General features: G+C 45.2%; 1 protein-coding gene across 1 annotated transcript in view; it reads left to right on the forward strand.

Moving 5' to 3' along the window:
- Positions 1–18,854, forward strand: part of PINX1 (PIN2 (TERF1) interacting telomerase inhibitor 1) — a 57,574-nt gene extending 38,720 nt beyond the window's left edge. The window contains exon 7 of the mRNA XM_033056521.1: positions 16,906–18,854. Within this exon, the coding sequence (XP_032912412.1) occupies positions 16,906–17,505 (600 nt within the window). The 3' untranslated portion in view covers positions 17,506–18,854. The remainder of the gene's footprint in view (positions 1–16,905) is intronic.
- Positions 18,855–23,926: the final 5,072 nt, after the last annotated feature.

Genomic DNA, 23,926 nt, shown 5'->3' on the forward strand with positions numbered 1-23,926 from the left:
GTGTGTGAATGGGGGAAAAGATGGGTAGGGTTGAGAGATGAAGGGGCTGGGGAGCTGGGATGGAAAAGGAGGCTCAGGAGGGACCTTGTGGCTCTGCACAACTCCCTGAAAACAGGTTGGAGCCAGGTGAGGGTCAGGCTCTTCTCCCAGGATCCTCCACAGAAGCAAATTCCCTCCCAAACTGGAAGTGAATGAGCAAACCAAACCCCCTTAGAATTTCTGGAGACAGTGTCAGGAACCTTCCCATTCCTGCCATATGGGCTAGACTGAACCAGGTCTGGCTCCTTCCACCCTTCCTGCCTTTTTTGAATCCCAAATGTGGCATTTTGAGGATGTCAAGCAGGTTCCTTCACTTCAGGCAGTGATGCTGGGTGGGCTTTAACAATTACACTGTTATTAATTGAAAACCAGCTTGAATACACACGCACAAAACTTGTAACAAGAATTCCCAGAGCAGCATCCCATGGTGAACTCCCTCTGAGCGCAAGCAGAGAGAGATAAATCCAAATTTGTGCTTTTTAACTCCTACAGATGTGCAGCAAAGAGGGGAAGACTATTAGGGAATGAAAAATGTGGTTTCTCTCCAGGGAGTTGAATCTGTCCTGATGACTCCAGGCTTAGCAGGAGATACAAATGGTTCTGTTTCGCTGCTTTGTTTTAATGTTGATTTGTTTGTAGTCTGCCCGAGCTACTAATTGGTGTTTTACAAGTAGAAATACAAAGGTGTGTGCCCTGAAGAACTCACTAACAAAAAGCACTGCAGCACCGTGTTAATGACAGTCAGATTTTCTGCCTAATGAACCAATCGCTTTGATAAAATCTCGACCTCCTGGTGAATTCCCTGCTTTGATTTCCCCCTCGACTCCCATCTCCTTTTACACCTCACTTTGTATTCTTTTTTTTTTCCCCCCCTCTGCTTTAAATGTTGGGGGCGGGTTCGAGCTCTAATCAACACTTTTGCAGTGCAGCTCCTGGAAAGAAAGTGAATCACCTCTTTCATTAGGAACAAACAAAGATGTTGCAACTGTGGATATTTCAGCTGAGCAAGTGGAAGCCCCTGGCCTGGCACTGGATTTTAAGAGGGATGGTGGCCTGTCATTAGCTTTTAATCCCTTCAGCATGCTGCTGTGGCTAACAGGTTGTAACATGGATGTCATTCGCAGTGCTCATAGCCAGGATAATAATTGAACAATTCCTCCTCTTCAGTGCTCTGTTGGCTTCTTACCACCTATGACTTAGCATGGATTTTTGCTTTTTTTTTTTTTTTTCCCCAGGAGGTGTTGATTGCTGCAAAAATAGTCATGTTAATGGTTGCCATCCACACTTTACTCTCACTGCTTCCATTTGGATGTTGTTGCCACTTTTCCAGAGGTGATTTCCTCTCTGGAAGAGGGTCTGTGGCTGCTGCTTGTCTGCTTCAGCACAAAATATTGTTCTAAATGCTCTTCAGTGGTCATTTATGCTGTTGGGGCTGTTTTCCTGTTTCTCATTTTGCCTCACTTCCAGCTTAAATCAACACCTCCATGAAGGAGGTGAGAAATGTCTGAGAAATCTGATGAGGGGTAGTTAGAATTAATGGTAAATAGTTCTGGCACACTCGATTTTGGGGAGCTTTGGACCAATCAGATTACAGGGATTTCTTTTTAACCTCTCTGTGATATGCTGCTTTCTAAATTGCCCAACTACTTTTAGATCTGGTATTTTAGACATGCAGAAGCATCAATAACATCCAGTAACAGGCTGGATGAACTGCTGAAATACATCCTGACTTTCTAATTTTATACTATTTCCTATTAGGTTCTATTTTACCCAAGTGTATTTATTTCTATTTATCAACACTGAATTATTTTGGTTTTATTTCAAGTACTTAGAGGACTGCTTCTATTTTAGCCTGGCTTCCAAGTCAGTTAAAGAATAGATTATTTTTTCATATTTTTTTAATACTTATTATGCTTGGAAGTGTTTGGAAGACATGGATGTGGCACTTGAGGATGCGATTTATAGTGGTGGTGCTGGACTGACTTTTCCAACCTTATTGATTCCGTGATTCTGTGATTTTTTTCTCACTGATTTGAGGCACAATCCACAGCCTCACAAATATGAAGTCCCTTCTCTTTGTGAAAATAAATGATTGCATGAAATGGAAAGACAATTTTTTTTTTCCTGGCTGGGCTCAGCTGTATCATTCAACATCAGAGAATCCACCTGGAGGAAAAGTGTTAAAAATTCCATTATCACAGTTACAGCTTCTATCACAACCTCTTAGAAGCTTTATCAGGTCCAGGGTCATCCAACCACAATATCCAAAGATGCAGGATCAGCAGAGGGCAAACCCAAGGAAAGAGCAGGGCAGTGCAGGATTGACTGGAGGGAGGCAAAGCAAAATTAGCAAGCAGATTTAAGGTGGATTTTAGAGTGTAGGATAAGCAACATTTCTTGAAGCCTCTGTGTTCCTGCTAAATGCAAGGCCACTCAGGTCTGCTGGATGAGGGGACACTCCCCATCCTGGAAGTGTCCTAGGTCAGGTTGGATGGGGCTTGGAGCAACCTGGGATAGAGAAAGGTGTCCCTGCCCATGGTGTTCTCACCCAAACCATTCTGTGATTCTTTATTTCCCTTTTCTCTATACTGTTGTAATGCTCAGCATCAAGCAAGAATTTCTTTGCTGTTTGGCATCTGGTTTTTTTCCTCTGCTTCAGGGCACTTAGGATTTCTTGTTGAGCTCTTCTGAGCCTTCCAGTATGGATTTGAGACCCCAACCAACAGCACTTCCCTCTCAGCTGAGGAACAGGAGGGGGCAGGGGACAGCCAGCTCTGTGTTGGGCTGATCCATCCCTGACAGGAGAGTGCAGCCAGGTGGGAGTCAGGCTCTTCTCCCAGGTGACAAGTGACAGGAACAGAGGAAATAACCTCAAACTGCACCAGGAAAAATTTCTTCATGGAAAGGACTGTCCAGCCCTGCACAGCTGCCCAGGGCAGTGGTGGAATCCCCATCCCTGCAGAGATTTCAAAGCCCTGTGGATGTGGCATTTGGGGACACGGGTCAGTGGTGGCCTTGGCAGTGCTGGGGAGTGGTTGGACTCTGTGATCTCAGAGGACTTTTCCAACCTCGGTGATTCCACGCCTCTGTTTTCCTTTGCTTACCTGCAGAGCGCAGAGCATTAGGAGCAAATGAGACGTTGGGAACAAATTGCTCTTCCCTTTAATCTGACATTTCCTCTTGAGTCTTCATTTTGCTGCTTGTTCCTGGAGCAGTTTGCTGCTGAGCTGTGATAAGCATCCCATCCCCAGTCCTTTTCCAGAGCTCCTGTGCCAGGAGACGTTCCGGCTTGGAAGCTGCCTGCGGGATCGCCTACCTGGCAATTATTTGTATTGTTTTGTACCCACTCAGAGCTTTAACCTGCAAGTCCCTTGGGGCACAGCTTCTCTGTTTTGTGTGGTTCACTGGGCAACCACAGAGCTCCTCACTCCCCTCAGGGCATTACACAAAGTGTTAATAATAAAATCCTAGGAAATCTATCTGGAATTGCAGGCACGGGGATTTTCTCGTTGTTGTTTTTTTTTTTTTTTGCATTGCTGTGGAATCTTTATGCAGTTCCCAAAAGCTCAGACTTAGTGTAATGAAAGACAAGTGTGCCTTTAAAACTCTACCAGGTCAAAACCAGGGATGCAGTCATCACTAAAACAATTTAAAAAAAAAAGAGGAAAAAAGGAAAACACCTCTTCTGTACAGCCAGGCTGGGAGAGCTGGGAATGTTCACCTGGAGCAGAGAAGGATCCAGGGAGAGCTCAGAGCCCCTTGCAGAGCCTAAAGGGGCTCCAGGAGAGCTGGAGAGGGACTGGGGACAAGGGATGGAGGGACAGGACACAGGGAATGGCTTCCACTGCCACAGGGCAGGGATGGATGGGATATTGGGAAGGAATTGTTCCCTGGGAGGGTGGGTAGCCCCCAGAAAAGCTGTGGCTGCCCCTGGATCCCTGGCAGTGCCCAAGGCCAGGCTGAATGGAGCTTGGAGCAACCTGGGACAGTGGGAGGTGTCCCTGCCATGGCAGGGGTTGGCACTGGATGAGCTTTAGGTTCCCTTCCAACCCAAACCATCCTGGGATTCCATGAAAAGCAGAGCAGGAACACAAATGTCCTCCATGGAAAGCAGCCCAAAGGCAGAGAAGTCCAAGAATGGGTTTGAAGGTGGAAAATGAGGCTCTTTACTCCCAGGAATAGAATTCAGTGTCAACCCAGGAGCAGGCTGGACAGATCTGGACATGAAACAAGAATAAATCAAACGTTTTGACCTTTAATGCTTGGGAGATCAGGACTGGGTTGCCCATGAGCAAAGCTGAGATAAGATCCTGACTGTGAGGCTACAAAGTGTCTCAACATTTTAAGGATCAGAGAATCACAGAAGGGTTTGGGTTGGAAGGATCCTTAAAGATCACTGAGTTCCAGCCAAGCCTTTTTATCTGTTTTGAAGGACAAGACCTCTCCTCTTGGACATTTAAAATTTTCTTTGCCACTGAAGCCTGGGAAATGTCTATTCTGTACGTGCTGATCTGAGCTGTTCTCTCCTCAAATGACCCAAAGTTAAACCTGGGGAGTTGTTCTGCAGGTTGGGAGAGCCAAAGTTGTGCCAGGGATGGGATGGTGATTTCACCAAGTGACCATGAGGATCCTTTGTCCCAGGTCACAGCAGACCTGCCCTGTCTTGCTCAGGCTGCAGGGCTGGGTGGGACATCCTGGCACTCTCAGGCTCCAGGGATTATCCATAAATTGGTGCCAACTGCTCCATTGCAGGTTTTCTGGCTGCTCTGGGGCTGAAATGTGCTGTTCACTGTCCTGTTCTGAGTGGGGATCACCTCAGTTTGGTGTTTCAGGGCAGGATCAGTGCTGGGTGGATCTAAAATCAGAATTTCAGAGTGTGGTCATCGTTGTTAACCTACTCATGTAAAATATGGAGATTTAACCACATACTTTCTCCCCCCCTTTCCTCAACATTATTCTTCTCTGTACATTCTGAATGCCATCTTTCTCCATCCCAACAACCACTCCAAATGGATCATTTGTCCTTTTCTTCCCTTTCTTCATCCTCCTTTGTGCTTCCTTGGCTCCCCAGCAGAATTCCACGTCAACCTTATTAGAAATCTTTGTCTAATTGCTTTGGCACCTTATTTTTCAGTTTTGAAGGGACACCCTCATAACACTTCCTAGCAAGTGTGCAGGAGCCTTGAAGAGCTGTCTTACAGCAGGAAACCTCAGGAGTTGGAAATATTTTATTTGAGTGAGTTTTTAGGCTTTCCCTGATAACTGTTACCATTCCCTACTGGCTGTTGTGGTGTGTGTGGATGGAAACCCAAGAACAGGTTCTGTTCTCCTTCTCCTCCAGCATTTTTTTCATCCTAAATGATGTCATTATGTTGGTGTTGCATCTTGCTCATGGTTACATTCATCCTGTCTTTCCTTCCTTTGGTGCTCCCGTTGCCAGAGTTAATTTAGAACCAAATGATGATCCTTTCACCTCCAATTCTGAGATTGATTGTAGTATTCTCTGTGTAAATACTCACAACTGGTCGTGTTAATGAGCTGGGGAAAGCAGCAAAGCCTGGAAATCCAAATAAAGTCAGAACATTTTATGTCTTCTTTAAAACACAGAGTTCACCTTTGCTTTTGTGCTGCCTTGGAGGAGAATCTGTGCCTCCAGGAACTTGGAAGCTGCAAGCGAGCACGGAACAATGCAAGTCTCTGCAGAAATGGGGCTGTGATAACTTGGCTTTTTTGGCCTACATTTCTCAGTGGTTATTATTTGTTAATTATGTTGTAGAGTGCTCACAAGTGGGCTAATTGCTTCCCCAGAGAGCTTGCAAGGAAATGATGGACAGAACAAGGGCAGGATGTTACACATCTCAGATAGGGAGAGGGTAAGGTAGGACACAGGCAAGATGGGTAGGGAAACACTTGGAGCAGAATTTTGAAGCTGAGGGGAGAAGAGTTGGGTTGATTTTGGGAGGGGAGGATGAGTCCCAGTTGGAATTGATCTGAGGAGCTGATTGTCAGAAGAGTTGTTTAAGGAAGCACCGAAACTAAAGGCAGAAATGGAGAAGAAATGCAAGAATTTATGAAAATGAGGCTGCAGAGAGGTTGTACCTGGCTAGGCTGTAGTCACTGGGCAGTGCTGTGTGAACTCTGGAAAACAAGGATAAGATCTTATGAACTGCATGAATGGTATCCCTTAAAAAAATAAACCCCATTCCTCAGTCAAACTCTTTTCTTCAGACCCTTATAGATGGGAGAGAAGGAAAAAAAATGTACATCCACAGCCCTGCTGTTGTATTTCAAATTGAATTCTCATTCTTGCTGCTTGTGTTTCTGCATCTGTCTTTTAGCCCACACAGGGCCCAGCTGGTATTTTTGGTATTTCTGGTCTGTCCTGCCCCAAACTGGGAAGTTCTGATTCATTTCCCTGTGCTCTGAGTCCCCCCTTCGCACCTGCTTAGAGGAAAGGAACCAAGCCTGAGGAAGGCACACTCAAAAGTGACAACAAAGTGACACAGGGTTTTTCTCAGGGGCTCCTGGGCCGCTGCTGGTGCTGATAAACAGGAAATGTCTGTCCCCTTGCCCAGAGGTCTGAGCTGGTTTGGATCCATGGATCAGCTCTCCCACAAATCACCCTCTCAGATCAGAGAACAGAAAGTGTTGATTTTCCTTTTGAGAAGCATTTTCTGAGGGGAAGGGGAAAGGAGCAAAACTTTGGTTTAAATTACCTGCTTTGAATGCTCCTGGAAGCACTTTATTTCTCCCCAGATCTGCTTCTCTACATTTATTGTTAGAAAAGAGCCAGAAGAGGAGTTTGACGTAGGCAGGTGTTGTTTTCAGATTTCAAAGCATGTGCAGTTTCCTCTGCCAGAAGCCAAAGCTGTGATGCTGTGACTGTGCTCACTCTTGGAATTGCTACCAGCACTCCTTTCTCTCCTCTGGGTGCTCCCAAGGGATTTTATTCCCTTCTTTCTCTCCATCCCAAATCTGCAGAGCCCTCATTGATACCTCTGTATTCACAGTCTGGCTGCCCAAGCCCACTTGTTACTTCTCTTGGGGTTCTGTTTCTGTGGAGCACAGGAAGAAATCCTGAACTTGAGAACCAGTGAGGGTTTGGTCTCCTGAATCCTTAATAGCAGCTCCCATTCCACAAATTATAAAGGGATGATAAAAAGTGCCCAGGGAGTGACAGGGCTTGGATTGTGTCTGAGCATGGCAGTGCCACAGGGGTGACTGTCCTGGGTTCTTGAAGACTTTTTAGTCATTTAGAGTATGGATTCAGGATTAACAAAACAATCTGCACTGATTGGCATCTTGAGCTGATCCCCAGTGTGGGCAGCAGGGGAGGAGGGGATTCTGCCCCTCTCAGGTGAGACCCCACCTGCAGAGCTGCCCCCAGCCCTGGGACCAACAGCAGAAGGATGTGGAGCTGCTGGAGAGAGCCCAGAGGAGGCACCAGAGATGTTCCAAGGGCTGGAGCCAGGCTGGGAGAGCTGGGGGTGCTCACCTGGAGAGGAGAAGGATCCAGGGAGAGCTCAGAGCCCCTTGCAGAGCCTAAAGGGGCTCCAGGAGAGCTGGAGAGGGACTGGGGACAAGGGATGGAGGGACAGGACACAGGGAATGGCTTCCACTGCCACAGGGCAGGGATGGATGGGATATTGGGAAGGAATTGTTCCCTGGGAGGGTGGGGAGGGCCTGGAATAGAATTCCCAGAGAAGCTGTGGCTACCCCTGGATCCCTGGAAGTGCCCAGGGCCAGGTTGGATCAGCCTGGGATAGTGGAAGGTGTCCCTGCCCATGGCAGGGGTGGAACTGGATGAGCTTTAACATCTCTTCCAAACCATTCCATGTTTTTTCTCCTGCCCACTCATTTAAAACACAGTATCTGAGACTCCTGGTGATCTGGTTTCTCACAAATCCATCCCAGAAGTGCTGCTGGGTCACATCTGTGTTTCAGTGTCCCAGCCCCTGGTGCAGCTGAGTGGAATTCCAGGATTATTTTCATCCTCATTCCTCTGTGAAGGACCTCAGGACACCTTACAAACACTTTCTGAAACTCTCAGCTCTGCTGTGGGTTTCATGCAGTTGATCAGGCATGTTCTGTGCTTTGCTAACCTGTGCCAGAGCTGGAGGGAATAACTTCTCCAGGGTTTCCCACCAGCTGGGAAGTGAACTTGGGAAACGTGACCTTCCCAGTCCTGAGCTGGTTTTGCTGGACTGTACTTCCTCTGTTATTCAAGGTGAGAACAGAACAGTTAGAATTGATTTAGGTGCTTTTGGGGAAGATGAAGTCACTGTGTTTGGATCTCTGCATCGTGCCAATAGAGAGATCCTAGGGGAAATCTCTTCCTTTAGTTTTGTTTATATCCAGTGTAAGGCACAGATGTAATTTGCAGGGAAATGCGAAGGGAGAGAGGTTGTGCTGGCCTCAGCAGAGGAACTGGAGTGGAATGAGATGTCACAGGGATATCTAAGTGTCTCTCAAGATATGAGAACGATTTTCTCTGCCATATGCTGAGTTTTTTAACTCTTTCCTTATGTTCCTTCAGCCTCCTGCACCTCTTGGGAATTATCCCACAGTGTGTATTCCCCCTTTGCCTCAGCTCCTGGATTTTACTCGCTGCTTTGTTGTGCAAAAACTTAAATAAATTTTTTTTTTTTTTCCTGAAAAGTGTAAGAACAGTAGGAGGAAGTGTGTGTGTGCCCTGTGGGACACAGTGCTGGGATTCCCAAGCTGCCCTTGGACATACAGGTGCTGTGGCCTGACCAGGATCTACTCAGGACAGCTGGAATGAATCCCCAGGACTATCATTGCAATCAAGTCCCTGGTCAAAATTTAATCCGTTGCACTTTTGCAACCCTGCTGTTTCCTGTTCTGCTGGTGTTTGCAGGCTGGAGGCAAAACCTGGCTGAGTGTCACAGTTTTATTGTGCAGCTCCTGTTTCACTGATGGGATCAGGCTGGGCTCCAGCTCATCCTACACCCCTGGAAATGGATTGTTTGTATCACAAACAAATGGAATTTTGCATACCAGGAGTATTCAGCAAGAGAGACGGGGCTTTCTGTTGTGTGAATGAATAAAACTGCTAAAATTGGCCACTTGCTGAGGTGCAGGATGAGCTTTTAACAAAAATATAAAATAGAAGGACGAGACAGGCTGGGAGAATTTAGATGTGGTTTTAATAGAAGTGCATCACCACAGAATTTAAAACTGAAATAAAAATGGAATCAGCAAATACAATGTACAGTAATTTCACGATTATAAGCTGCACCATTTTGACTAAAATTTTGGTCTGAACCCGAAGTGCGGCTTATAATCAGGTGTGGCTTATATATGGACAAAGAATGAAAAGTTGCTGTTTTAGTTTGGAGGACAGGTGTCTGCTGAGAAAGGCAGGAGCTTCTCTTTGAAATGGAGAATGTAAATCCCCTTCCTCCAAATTATTATAATTTTGAAATCAAGGGGCTCTCAGGCAAAGATATGGGAATTAGGAATAACAGTTCTTTACTAGGGAAATTAAAATACAAATACAGCACTACAAAGAAACAAACCCCAAACCCTGACACAGTCAGAGTACAGCCTGACACCCGTCAGGCAGGGTGTTGGCAGCAGTCCCATCCCATGGTGGCTGCATCCTCCTGCAGTGACAGATGTGGCTCAGTTGGAGCAGTGCTCCTGTACAAGGTGCAGTTTCCCTCCGGAGCTCCAGTGGTGATGTGGAGAAATCCGGTTTTCCTCTGGAGTGCAGTGGAGAAAGGGGCTCCCTTAGTGTCCCCAAACCTCTGTTTTTATCTTGGTAAGAAATGTTGGGCTCTTCCCCCTGGCTGGAGCAACTCCCAATGGGATGCAGTAATTTTATCAGTGCCACAGTGGGACTCAATGGCCATGAGCAGAAAATGACTGGCTGGAGGAAGGATGGGTTGTGAAAAGATAAAGAACAATGCCCTGCCTGGTTTCAATGGATGGCCCATTAGCAGAATATCTCCCAGGGAGATCAGGATCACTGCCCCCACCCTCAACAGATGGTGATAGAACAGATACCTTTGATCACACCCTGTACTGTAACCCAAGACAGTTGCTGACACCCTGATGTGCGGCTTCTAATAGTGAAATTACTGTAAATGGAAATCAAGCACCTGTGGATTGCTGCAGAGGGGTGAAATGGGGGCTGTTATGAGGTGATAAATCCTCCTCATGAGGATGTGGTGCCATATCCAAGGCCAGGCTGGATGGAGCTTGGAGCAGCCTGGGATAGTGGGAGGTGTCCCTGCCATGGCAGGGATGGAATGGGATGGGGTTCAAGGTCCCTTCCCACCCAAAGCATTCCCTGATTTTGTAATCAGCATAGGGATATCCTGGAGGATGGTAAAACCTCTGTCTTTGGAGGTTTCCATGACTCCACTAAAAAAAGTGGAACTGGTCTAGCACTCAGTTCTGCTCCAGAGGTCAATGATGCTATTAATAACCTCCAGATTATTTTAGGCATAGATGTACTATAATAAAATTCCATGGCCTTTTGATTGCTAGAGAAGCAATCTGCTCTTCTGTAGTTGCTAGTGTAGCAAAAATGGATCTTCACAATTCCATGGAAAAACATTACATTTTTTCAAACATTTTTCCTTGTCCCCTTATCCATTAATTACTTCCTAACCTCTCTTCTTGTCCTTGTTGGCTAGAGACAGCTGATGGCTCATGTGGGGTGTAGAAGTTAATATCAACTGCAAGGCAGCAGCTGATGTTTCAATATATTCTGGCACAGAATTTATTTCAACAGAGTCAAGCAGGAAAGTGCTTCTCTGTAATAATTGGAACTTGTCCTTTTAACAAGTGTCATGTCATCCAGGTATTGGACATTCAGGATTTTCATTCCATTTCCCATCAGTGGATTCATTGTTCTATTGGTACTCAGGATCAATAGTAGTAAAATTAAACCTTACTCTGAATATGGTGATCACAGCAATAAAAAAGTGAAGTTGCAGGTGACCTGAATTTTTACCACTTTTGTCCAGGTATCCCTGCTTCTCATCTCTTTCATTAAACCCTCATTTACTATAACAGGCTGCCCATGGAAATGGTGGAATCATCATCCCAGGAGGGATTTCAGAGCTGTGTGGATCTGGCACTTGGGGATATGGGTTGGTGATGGCCTTGGCACTGCTGGGGGATCTTTGAACTCAATGTCTGAGAGGGCTTTTCCAACCTTAACAATTCTGTGATCACCAGGAGGTCAAATTGTATCCCTGTTTAGGTTTTTGAAGCATTACAGAACTGAAAGATGCTGAAAGATCCAGATCCCATTTTCCATTCCAAGCAAGGATTAACTCCCCCTAACCCTTCCCTGGTAGCTTTCAGTGGTTGAGACTCCCAGTGGTTGTTGAGGCTTCACAAAGACACTGAATTCTCCTACTGGCAGAGTTCTGTGGATAATTTCCATCTGCTGCTTGTCCTTTTCCTCACGAGCTCCAGGGCAATTGTCCCATTTTCCCTTTGCATCAGCCCTGTCTGTACTGGGAGTCTGCTCTCATCAGCTCTTCACAAGATGCTGTCTGCAATAAACCAACTTTAATCAGGTAAATTCAAAGCACTGGAGCCTCCTGGGTACCTGTTCTGATGCCAGAACTGACTGCAGAACCGATGGTATGTGGCCTTATTTATGCATGTATTTATTTTAATCCTGCTTAAACTCATCAGGCTACAGGTCTTTGTTCACCCTCTCGCCTGTTTGATCCCAATCCAAATGTTAATGCTCCTACTTAACTTGAAGTTGTCAACTCCTTAAAGCAAGGCTCTGTCAGCTGTTGATGTCTGCAAAGCTCCTGAGTGGCTCTTCAGGAATTTTCTGCAGCCATTCCTGGGATGGAAAGATACAGGGATGCCCTCAGCTCTTGCCTGTCAAGTTTTGAGCACTGCATGAAGGTCCTACCAACCTCTGGGTGAGGATCTGAAGCAGCAGGAACAGAACAGGATTATTTTAATCTCATTGTTACAGTTTCTCAGCAAGAAAGTTGGTAAGAAAGGCAGAACAGGGGTGGCTGCCTTTTAAAGCTAGGAGTGATCCTGTGTTTTCCATGGAACTCAGGCTCCATCCAGCCCACTTTGTGTCATTTGAGTGAGAGCCTACTGAAATAATTTAGCTTTATTCTGCCTTTTTGCTCATCCCTTCTGGACTTTGCTTTTTGTGTCATTTTTGTAAATCAGATTTCACAAAATTTTTGTGAATTAGTACCAACAAAGCAGAGTCACCTGAAATTACTGAGCTTAAGTAACAGTAGTTCATATGCAGCAGACAGAGGTGGTGTAAGAGATTGTTTTATTCCCCTATTTTAAGATTTAGGAACCTTAAAGCTCACCTCATTCCCACTCTGCCATGTGCAGGGACACCTTCCACTAGACCAGAGTGGCTTTCAAATATATTTAGTTTCATGATGTGCCTAAATCCTTCCCACTTTAGGCTTCTCTTCTTCTTTTCACTGATGTGAATTCCTTTGATAATTGACCATAATCCCCTGGTTTTTTGGGTTTTTTTTTCCTTTCACTGAATAACTGAAATAGAGTGGGATGCCCTAGAGATGCAATCCTGATCCTGCAGGATTCAGGGGAACCAGGATTTCCCTCTGTAAGTTCAGTGTACTCCCTTAATGATTTCATCAGCAAGAGAAGAAAGGCAGAGAAAAACATGAAAAACACGATGGTACATGGAGTGCTTTATGTCCTTTAGATTATTTTCCATACATTTCACTAATTACATAAACAGATGATATTTACAGGGGACTTCTGCCTGTAATTGACCTTCATCTCTTCCTGTGCACTTCCCAACCTCTCCTTGAATTTTCCTATTGTTTCCTCTTACTCATTCCACATTTAACACCACATTTCAAGCAGTCCTTTTCTTTTGCTTGGGACCATCCCACCAATTCCCTATTCCCAGTTTCTTCTAACTTCATCTCAATTTTGTGGGCAATTTTGGAGCTCATGGCATGGACAAACATCTTCTCCAAAGCCCAATCTTCAGGTTTCCCTCCAGTTCCAGCACAATTGCTCTTTTCATTTTTACCTGATCATCTGGAGCCAGAATATTTCTTTCTGTCTTTTATCTGGTCTTTCAGAAGCTGCAGCAGCACAATCCATTTTTGGGGATATCTGTCTTATTTTTCTTAGAATTTTTAGTCTGTGTTGGGTCAAACAGAGGAGAAACCCCCTGGTTAGAGTTCAGCAATGTTCCCATGGCTACTGGGACAGGTACACCACAGAAGCAGGAATACCTTGGCATTGAACAGCCCTTCCAGGTGATTTATGGTTTTACATAAGCTTTTCCTAAACCCAGAGGTTTTCTAAGGTTGGCACCTCTTTGCTTGTCTCCATGCCCTGTTAGTTCTGTGCTCAGTGGCCCGTGGTTATTAAAATTCTTATCAATAAAGGAGTTTCTGAGCAAGGTTCTTATTTTCTAAACTTGTACATACCTTTGGAACTCCTCTGCTTAACCAAAGGAACATTTGTTTTATGCCTAATGTACTTCATGAAAAGAAAGAAATGTGTAGAGCTCAAGTAATATTTGCCTTCAATTACAGTAATTAAGTTGTCAGGACTTGAAGTCACCAAGGCAATGAGAAAATCCTTTCCTGGTTGGCCAGAGGTGTTCTGGCCCCAAGTGTGTTTTACACATTGGGGTGGGGAAGGAAACAGTTCTGGCTGAAAACCTGGGAGTCTGTTTGTCCTTTTGCAATCCAGGGTGTCAAAATCCTGCTGTGGGGAGGAAGGAAAATGACCCTGCTTGCCTGGGCTTCAGCAGGGCCAGGGAAGTGATGGGATTGTCCCTCTGTGCTGGGAACAGAGCTAGGGAAGGGGCTGGAGCACCAGGAGAGGCTGAGGGAGCTGGGAAAGGGGCTCAGCCTGGAGAAAAGGAGGCTCAGGGGGGACCTTGTGGCTCTGCACAACTCCTGACAGGAGGGGACAGCCAGGGGGGTGGGGCTCTGCTGCCCCAGGATCAGAGGAAATGGCCTCAAGCTGTGCTAGGGTTGGACATCAGGAGGAATTTCTTCATGGAAAGAGTTTGTAAACATTGGAGGGGCTACCCAGGGAGATTTGGAGTCTCCATCCCTGCAAGTGTCTGTACACAGCACCCAGTGCTCTGGGCTGGGTGACAAGGATGGTCACAGGATGGTCTGGATGGTGTTGGAGCTCTTTTCCAACCCAAATGATCCTGTGATGACATGGGATTCTCTGCTTGTTGGGTTAGGTCTCATTAAAAACAGGTGTAATATAAATATAGCTCTGGGAATTCTGCCTTGTTAAACTTGTGCTGCAGCTCCCCTTTCACATGTAACCTGTGTGGACACATCCTGTTTTTCCCCCTGCTCCACATCCCTTCTTTGCCAGAAGTCAAATAGTTTCAGTTACTTCATAACCTTTCAGGAACGCTCCAACATATCCCTACAAGAAAAGTCCCTAATTTTGCTGAGTGCCCACACAAACATCACTGGAATCTCAAGTGCAGCCTTACTTTTGTTCCACTGGAATAACTCTCTTGAAAGCAGATGGATGAGGAAACCACCACTCATAATGCATCACTAATGACACCAATTTGTGCATTCCTGCTCATGGCAGTAAAGGTTATGGATGCACAAGGAGCCAGGCCTGGAAAACCTTACTCACAAACCCTAATAAACCCCACTTGAGCCCTGGAGTTTAATGATGCCCTCAAGAGAGTCAGGTCCTTTATCTGCAGCATCATGCAATAACTATAAAGTGTTGAGATAAGTGGAGTTTTATCTCCCAGCTCTCTGCTGCCCTTCCCTGAGTATCAGGTTGTGGCAGTGAAAGTGGCTCTGTGTTGGAACCCTGAAGCCTGGGAGTTTTGAGCTTTCTGTGCTTTCTGACACTGACCCCCTGGGAGAACACTGCTTTTACCCTGAGGCTTTGGAAAAAGCTTCCAAATTCGGGTGATGGAGTTAAAATCTGGGTATGGAGTTAAATAGCAGTGTGTGATTTCTCATGGTGAAGGGCTTGGAATTTGGAATTTTTAGAATATAGGAATAGCTATGGGACAAAATGGAAATTTTTGAGTGTGGTCTCTTTCTGTCTTCATTCTTCTTCATGATTTCAGGCAGTAGTTTCTGGTTGGACAGTTGGTGCTGCACTGTGGGTCACAGGAGTTTGGTTATTGGGTCAAAAGTACAAATTGTATAGGTGTTAGTTCTTTATTGGACTGTTTAGCTTTAAAAGACCTTGTAACTAACTAAATCCACCTCCATTTTATTTGCTTTTAGCTGGTAGCTAGAAGTGTTGCAGAACTCTCTGTACTTCAGATAAGATTTAATAAACAACCAAGTCCAAACACGAGAAATTCGTCCCCCTCGTGGTTTTAATCCTGCCTCTGAGTAAAACCAGAAGAAAATAAAAACAAGCCCCTAATTAGGTGGTGCAGTTAACCCATTTACAGCTGTGAAATATTTAGGCAGGCAGGATTCAGGATGTGTGGGCAGAGTGGGTGCTCTTACCCATTCTTGTGCATTTATGAATGGAAAAACAGGGAATTGCCTCTGTAGTCATTCAGGAAGGGGCTGTAGGGCAGATGTTGGTGAGGATTCTACACCATCCTTCCCAGCTTTTCCCATCCTGAGGGGGTGCCTGGTTCCCTGTGGTGTGTACAAGGCTTTAAAAAAACAATTTATGAGCTGAGGGTGCTGGGAAAGGGGCTCAGCCTGGAGAAAAGGAGGCTCAGGGGGGACCTTGTGGCTCTGAACAACTCCCTGGCAGGAGGGGACAGCCAGGGAACAGGGACAGGAGGAGAGGGAACAGCTTCAAGCTATACCAGGGGAGGTTCAGGTTGGACATGAGAAGACTTTCTCCATGGAAAGGGTGGTCAGGGATTGGAACTGCCCAGGGAGGTTTGGAGTCCCCATCCCTGCAGGTGTCCAAGGAATGACTGGATGTGGCACTCAGTGACAAGGAGGGGTCAGTCACAGGTTGGATTCAATGATCTTGGAGCTCTTTTCCAACCTGAACGATTCTGTGAACGTTTGGGACATTTCCAAGAGCCATCTGTGACTTTTGCCAAGCAAAAGGCTTTACCACAAAGGCTTTGTTTTGAGTGCTTTGGTATGTATGTGAACAAGCCTTCATTTCAGCTGCTTTTCTGGTTTGTTTCTCTGGTAAATCTCAGATAATTTAACAAATTATACCTTTGCATCTTGTGGCATTTGTTGCTTTCTCAGTCAATTCTCTTCGTGCCAGCCATAACATCCATCTCCAGAGCTATACTTTGCTTTTAGTTTGATATTTCCTTTCGAGAAAGGAGACTCTTCACCTGCAGCTGGAGATGAGCAGCTCTTTATTTGATACCTGCAGAAACCTTGTAAGATGTAACCTGTGATGTTGTTTGTGCCATGTGATAACGTGTGATCAAATGGAGCCCGTTTAAATAACAACATCTGGGACAGGCTGACAGCAGAGCAGCTCTTGAAACAAACATTTCCAAAGATCACATAACCTGGAGGAGATGCCTCAGTGCTGGATTGCTCCCTGGATCACAAGTTCTTTGCTGAAAAGTTATTCCAGGGATGGGATTTCCTTTGTGCCACAAAGGATTGTAGTGGATCATTTTATGTTTTGCTGTGGAAATGCACTGAGTGTGACATTGGTAGACATGAGTTGTGTAGGAAAAGGTAAAGTAAGGAGCTCAAAACAACTGAAAATTGTCTTGGTTTGTGTTCTCTTGCTGCCTTCCCTCCTCCCACCTCTTTTCCCTAAACCTACAGCATCTTTTCAAATCACCACGTCGCTTTTCAGTATTTTCCTTATTAGTGTGCAAAAAAAACCAGCATTATGTTTAAAGTCATGACTCCTGCCTCACTCCTGCTCATCTCTGTTCCCTTGCAGGAGGATGTTGCTGATCCTGACTCCCAGGAAGAGAAGAACAGCTCATTCTCCAGCCCTGGAGATGGCTCCAATACAGTGAAGAGCGTTCTCACTGTCCAGGAATATTTTGCCAAGCGCATGGCAAAGCTGAAGGGATCCCAGAAGGAAACAGAAACAAAGGTGGATCATCCCAGCCCAGCAGCTGATGAAGCTGTGGAGCCTCCAGAAGAGCTGGAAACCAAAGTCAAAAAGAAAAAGGAGAAGAAGAAGAGAGATGATGAGGAAGAGAGGACAGAGGACTGTGAGAAACCAGGGAAAAAGCCTAAGACAGGGAGCTTGAATGGAAATGAACTGAATGATCCACTAAATGAATGTCACAAAAGGAAAAAAAAGAGGAAACATAAAGAAGAGAATGAAGGAGAAGACATCAGTTGTGAGGAAAACACAGGCAATGGAGAAATTTCTGTGGGAATGTCTGAGGGGGAGGAACTCAGCACAGAGGAGCAGGAGGAAAAGCAGAAAAAACGCCACAAGAAGAAGCACAAAAAACAAAAAGGGGAGACAGGGGAGTGTGAGGAAGGAGCACCCAGAAAGAAAAAGAAGCACTGCAAAAATATTTAACCCTTTCAGGCTCAGGGGTCAGTCTGTGTTAGAGGAGGCTCTGTGTGAACACAGCACCAATCCAGGCTTGGACACTGCTCCAGCAGCCTGGGTCTAAACTCAGGCTGGGTCTAAACTCAGACTGGATCTAAACCCAGCTCTCCCAAGGGAAAACATGGTGATGGGCCAGCAGGAGCTTCAGTGCCATGTTCAAAAAGGATCCACATGGAGGATTAACACATCAGGACTGTGAAAGGCAGGGAATGACTTTCTGCTGCTTCACACTGACTGTTTTTTGGAATCTAGGAAAAAAATAATTAAATTTCACCTTAGTACTGCCTTTTTATTAAAATTGTTTTCAATTGTGAGAGCCCAGCTCTGCTTCTGGAAGCAGAAGGGGGTTTGCAAAGCTGTCTGTGTTCTCATTGATTTTTGCAAGGTGGTGTCTAATTTTTGTTGTTTCTTCCCAAAATGCTTACTCTGATAAAAGTTTGGTCCTAAGTGTCAGCACTAAAGGATGAAATAAAAAGACCTCCCTGTGCCTCCAAATCATTGTCAAACAGTTGTAACTTTGCACCAAAGCTAAAGGAAATGTGTATTAACCTTATCATTTATTAACCATACCTAAATCTTTGATTTCCAGGCAATACTCTGGATCTCCTCACTGGTACCTCTGGAATGCAAAGCTGCCTTGGATAGAGCAAGGTTTGTCCCTGAAATTGGGAGACCAATAGATTTTAAAAGCACAGGCAGATTGTTATTGCCATTCACACATGGAAAACTTGCAATTTGGATTTATAACCAAACTAGAGCTTGTTTCCCATTGTAAGAATGCTGGAACTGGGCACTGCCACGAGCAGTTTTTGTGGGAGATCTGAAACATTCAGCATCAATTTTGGCATTTTAATGTCACTCAGAGCTGTCAGAAGAGAAGTGGTGGACTAGGAAAAAGGATTCACCTTCCTGGTGCCCTGTTCTGATATTTCTTTGGCCACAGCACAACCCTGAACACCAGCCAGTTATCCTGGCAGAATCCAGAATCCAAATCCTCATTTCATCCAGGCTGGGTTTCATCAGTGTAAATCTAAAACATCCCATTGGCTGCTCTGCTGAAGAAAATGGGTACATTTTTATATTGTCTCAGCTCAGCAGAGTTGCTTAACATGGTCTGAGGAACATTGTCAAGATGCAGATGTTAATGAGGAAAAAAATTTCCTTAAGCTGCCTTTATTGTGCAGTGGAGGAAGCTCCATCTGCAGCACCCAGACCACATGGATGGTTTGGTTGCAGCTCAACTCCTCTTTTTTTAAGATCTTTTGCTTTCTAAAGCACCTTTTTTTTTTCCCCTACCCTCAGGACATGCTCATTCACAGCAGCAAAATGAAGTTTCACTTCTTGTATGGGAGAACAAGATGCCTTTCCCTGGATTTCACATCCCAGGGGTTTTAACCTTTGTTGCATCTCCTTTTCAGGCTGTACAAGTATTATTCACCATAATCTGCTTGTCCCTGGCTTCCTTAAATGAAATACCACCAAATACCATCAGTTCTTCTCAAACTGGGAGGAAACTCCATGCTTGAGGTGAAAAAAATCATCTCAGTGGAAGAAGACAGCAAAATAATATTTTATATTAAAACTGAAGCATCCCTCCTGATTTCTTGCTCACCACAAGTCGGAATTTTTGTTATTAGGATCCAAAAGCCTGATTGTTTCCAATTATTATTTTTTAAACTTTACAGCCTCTCTGGGATTTCAGTTTTAAAAGGTGCTAGTCAAGGAATAAGGTTTCCTCCTCCAAATGCTGCTGGGTTTGTTTGTTTGTTCCCTCTGTGAATTTTCATGTGTCTCTGTGTGCTGATTCTTGTGGGTGCTTGGTCACATTCCAGTGTCAGTTACAGGAGGAATTAAACCAGGAATAAACCTTTAAATTTGTGCTCTTGCTCCTGTTCAATTTGGGATACCCAATACTTAAATCTGGCTCAGATGGAAGAATCAGCTACCAATGGAAGATTCTCTATTTCTGCAATAAACACACGGCACTTTATCCTGGGAAATGTGGAATTTTAATGTGTCCCAAGCTCTGCATGTGGCTGTAGGAGGGGAAAAATCATAATAAATAAATAATCATAAATCATAAATTGCTTGTATTTGACAGAAGCAATTGATTTAAGTGCTCTGCTCTGTGTTTGTGGTCAGCATTACTCAATGAAAAGCTCTTCATACCAGATACTGTCCAGCGAAATGGGTGATTGGAGCAAGAGGAACATGTTTCAGAGTAATAAATTACATACATATATTTTAGGGTTTTTTTTTGTTTCTAGTGGGTTTTGAGTTCAGTTTTAACCCAACTCTTGGTTTGGCAAGAAGGCCTTTTTTAGAAAGCACAAAAAAGAAGAATTACGTCAGTGCCCAGATGGTGGAATTAGCAGAATGCGAGCACAAAGGAGCGACTTGGTTTCATTTCCGCCAAAATCTGACTTTCAAACTCCGAGCCCTTTTGTTATAAATTCATCCATTGTGCTCACAGAATGAGGTGGCTCCCAGTGAAATTACCTGGACACCAAGGAAAATGAGACTCCCTGCTCTGCTGCTGCTCCTGAATGGGGAGTGAAGCACAGATATTAAAATGTTTTCAGTTTTGGTAACCCCAGGTCAGCAGTGACTGAAGGAAATTTCCCTTTTTGCTTTGGGAGCATTCCAACACTGGTTTCTCCTGAGCTGTTCCAATCTTTGCAGGGATAGGGCTGCTCTTGGCTTTGAGGCTGGGAATTGCAGTGTTAGAGCAGCAATAGTGGAGGTTGAATTGTGCTGGTAAACATCTGCAGGCACCAAACTGGGAAGGAGAGAGCATGGCAAAATAGTCCTGGTACCCAATTTTGTGTGAATTTTATGGATTTTCCTAGGAGCCAGGGTGGGAGATGGCACCAGAGCACCCCAAGTGACAGCCCAGACTTGTGGTAAAGGCAGAATTCCTTGAATTTCCTCCCAAGATGTTCCAGCTCTGATGCTTCACACACAGCCAGCACAAAGCAGAGGTGGAATTGTAGAATCATGGAATCACTGAGGTTGGAAAAGCCCTCTAGAACCATCCAGTCCAGAGACCGAAGTTGCTGCAGCACCCACCTTCAAAAGGAACAATTTACATCATGGAGCCCCAGAACCTGCCAGCACTGAGGGAAGGAGGCTCCAAGAAGAGAGGGAAACCACACAAAGTCTATTGGAAACACTGCCCAGCATCACATCTGGAAAAAAAAAATATCTGGGAATGATGTATCCTATTGGATCCAGGGTGAGGATTGTGGCATTTGTCCTAGTTTGGAGGACAGGTGTCTGCTGAGAAAGGCAGGAGCCTCTCTTTGAAATGGAGAATGGAAACCCCCCTCCCTCCAAATTATTAGAATTTTGAAATCAAGGGGCTCTCAGGCAAAGAGATGGGAATTAGGAATAACAGTTCTTTACTAGGGAAATTAAAATAGAAATACAGCACTACAAAGAAACAAACCCCAAACCCTGACACAGTCAGAGTACAACCTGACACCCGTCAGGCAGGGTGTTGGCAGCAGTCCCATTCCATGGTGGCTGCATCCTCCTGCAGTGACAGATGTGGCTCAGTTGGAGCAGTGCTCCTGTACAAGGTGCAGTTTCCCTCCGGAGCTCCAGTGGGGATGTGGAGAAATCCGGTTTTCCTCTGGAGTGCAGTGGAAAAAGGGGCTCCCTTAGTGTCCCAAAACCTCTGTTTTTATCTTGGTAAGAAATGTTGGGCTCTTCCCCCTGGCTGGAGCAACTCCCAATGGGATGCAGTAATTTTATCAGTGCCACAGTGGGACTCAATGGCCATGAGCAGAAAATGACTGGCTGGAGGAAGGATGGGTTGTGAAAAGATAAAGAACAATGCCCTGCCTGGTTTCAATGGATGGCCCATTAGCAGAATATCTCCCATGGAGATCAGGATCACTGCCCCACCCTCAACAGATGGTGATAGAACAGATACCTTTTATCACATCCTGTATTGTAACCCAAGACAGCATCCAAAGCCATCTTTTGCATAATTCCTCCTCATTCCTGGGCAGGAACCCCCAGGAAGGATCAGAGCTTGGAGACTTCGGGACAATAACCATGGATTTTATCTCTGTATCTCTGTTCCATCCATAACCATGGAATTTATCTCTGTACCTCTGTTCCCTCCAGGGATAAACCCATTTTTTATTTGGATCAGCAAACTTTTAGTGATGTGGGACTGGGAAATACAGTACAAATTTTCTGGTGGCAGAAGTGGGAATATTGTACAACAAATTGAAGCTCTGTTTCTCAGCGAGTCAAAATTTGCTTCTGAATCATTCAAATACATGTTTTTCTTATCTTAATCCATCTTTATAAATTTAAAGGTGTAAGAGGGAAACTCCTCCTAGCTCCTTTTTACCTAAAGGCACTAAAATACATGTTTTTGTAACCTTATAACTGCAATTTAAAAGTAGTAAGAGCAGAAATATTCAACACCATGCTGAAAAATTCAGCATTTTGCGGGGGGAAGGGGGAGGTTTTCTGCATTTTTTTGTATAATGGGAAAGCTCTGGGGTTTTTTACCTAGAAAATAAATGGTCCAGGTAGCAATCTCTGGGGAAAACCTGGTGGAATCAGGGAGGATGGGCAGTGGGCAGAGTTGGGAACTGCAGCACCGAGGGAATCTTGTGCTGGGAACCCCCAGCTCTCTCTGCACAAACTTCCCTTGGGAGCCAGGAGTTTCATCAATAATTAAGGAGCATGTGAATATTGAGCTAATTTAGGATTTTGCACTTTCTCACATATTTGAATCTCCCTGAAGGTTGGTGGGGCACGAGTTGGTGGGGAGGGGGAGTGAAAATAAACCCTCCCTTTGCAGGAGTGAAATTCCAGATGTCAAATCCACCCCCCTCCAAAAAAAAGGGATATTTTTAAAGAGATGCAGGGTTCAGCCACTCATTTTCTGCCTGGCCCATGGGAGTTGTTGCCACTGTTCCCCATCCTTGAAAATGGGGGAGAACAAAGCTTTCTTCCCCCCTTTGTCTGCTCCTTCTATTTTCGCTCGCGGCTTTTCGCCGTAATTTCCCTGTTCCCAAAGCCCTGGGAGAGCTCTGCTGCTTCCTGTGCCCCAGATACAGGTGAAGCCTCACAGCAGAGCAGGGAAGGTGAGCACACACATAAAAAAAATAAAAGGTAATCCCGAGGTTTTGAGGTTTTTCCAGACTAATTACCCCGATCCGGTGGCAATTAATGGGTGGCATTTTCACATGGCCTCAGCCTCCTTTATGTAACGTGGGAGCTTCCCACAGGACAGGTTTGACCAGCATTTTAGGCAGGGTGCAGAATGAAACCCTCCCTGCTCATGCCATCAGAATGCCAGGTGCTGGAGAGGGGAAAAAGAGAAAAAAAAAAAAAAAAAAGTGGTTATTAATAATAGTAGCAGTGTTTGCACTTAAAATTCTGTATGGGGGCCCTGGGAAGGGAGGAAATCCAAATGAGGAATATTCTGCTGGATTTCTTTGTGCTGTAAGCACACAGGAGCCCCAGCTTGTGTCTCAGGAGGTTGTGGAAAGGCACGAGTTGACCCCTGTGATACCTTTGGGAGGGCAAATGTTGCTCCCAGGATGGGGAGGGAATAATGAGGATCAGGAGCACCCTGAGAGCTTCCAGGCTTCTGCAGCAGAGGCAGGAGGTGGGTGCAGGTCCTGTCCTTGCTCAGGATTTTTATCCTCTCCCAAATCTTCCCACCCATCCTGCAAAATGTGGAAACACAAGGCAAGGTGGAAGCAGTGCTGTAAAAGAAATCAAGTGGAATTCATCCATCTCTTTTCCCAGGAAGGGAAATTCTGCTGCTGCTACAAAAAATTCCTGGCCTCTGGGGCCTCGACTGAGGTGTTTTTATATTCGTGATATCCAGGTCCTGAGCATCCTGAGGCTTAAAAAATAACAGTGAGCCATGCAATGTACTCACCATACCCAAAGTACCGCCCCATTCAAAATAAAATTTTGCAACCTCGGGCAGCCTCTTTTTTCACCCTTCCTAAAGAGAACTGAACAAAATTAAGGATGTTGCAGGTTTTATTCCCAAATTCTCGCTGCCAACCCCCCACAGCAGTTCCAGGCTCCAAAATACACCCGGGGAGATCTGTGCAGGGCAGGGTGGGGAGTTTGGCATCCTCCCTCCCTGCTCCATCCCGGCACTTGGAGGTGTGAGACCTGGAGCTGCTGGGACAGAACAAGCTGTCCCCAGCTCCAAACCCCAGATAAAAGGCAGCTCCTCTCTCTCTGTGTGTGTGTTTGTGTGTGTGGAAAGGGTTTATAAATCTGTCCCGAGACCAGGAAATCTCCTGCGCCTTTTAGATTTAAGAGAAGTTGCCTTCCTGTTGTATCCCCAGATAACGCAGCTCTGATGGAGCCCACTTGTAAATAGCTTAATAGATTT

Source organism: Catharus ustulatus, chromosome 3 (assembly GCF_009819885.2).
Source record: "Catharus ustulatus isolate bCatUst1 chromosome 3, bCatUst1.pri.v2, whole genome shotgun sequence".
NCBI classification, from domain to species: Eukaryota; Metazoa; Chordata; class Aves; order Passeriformes; family Turdidae; genus Catharus; species Catharus ustulatus.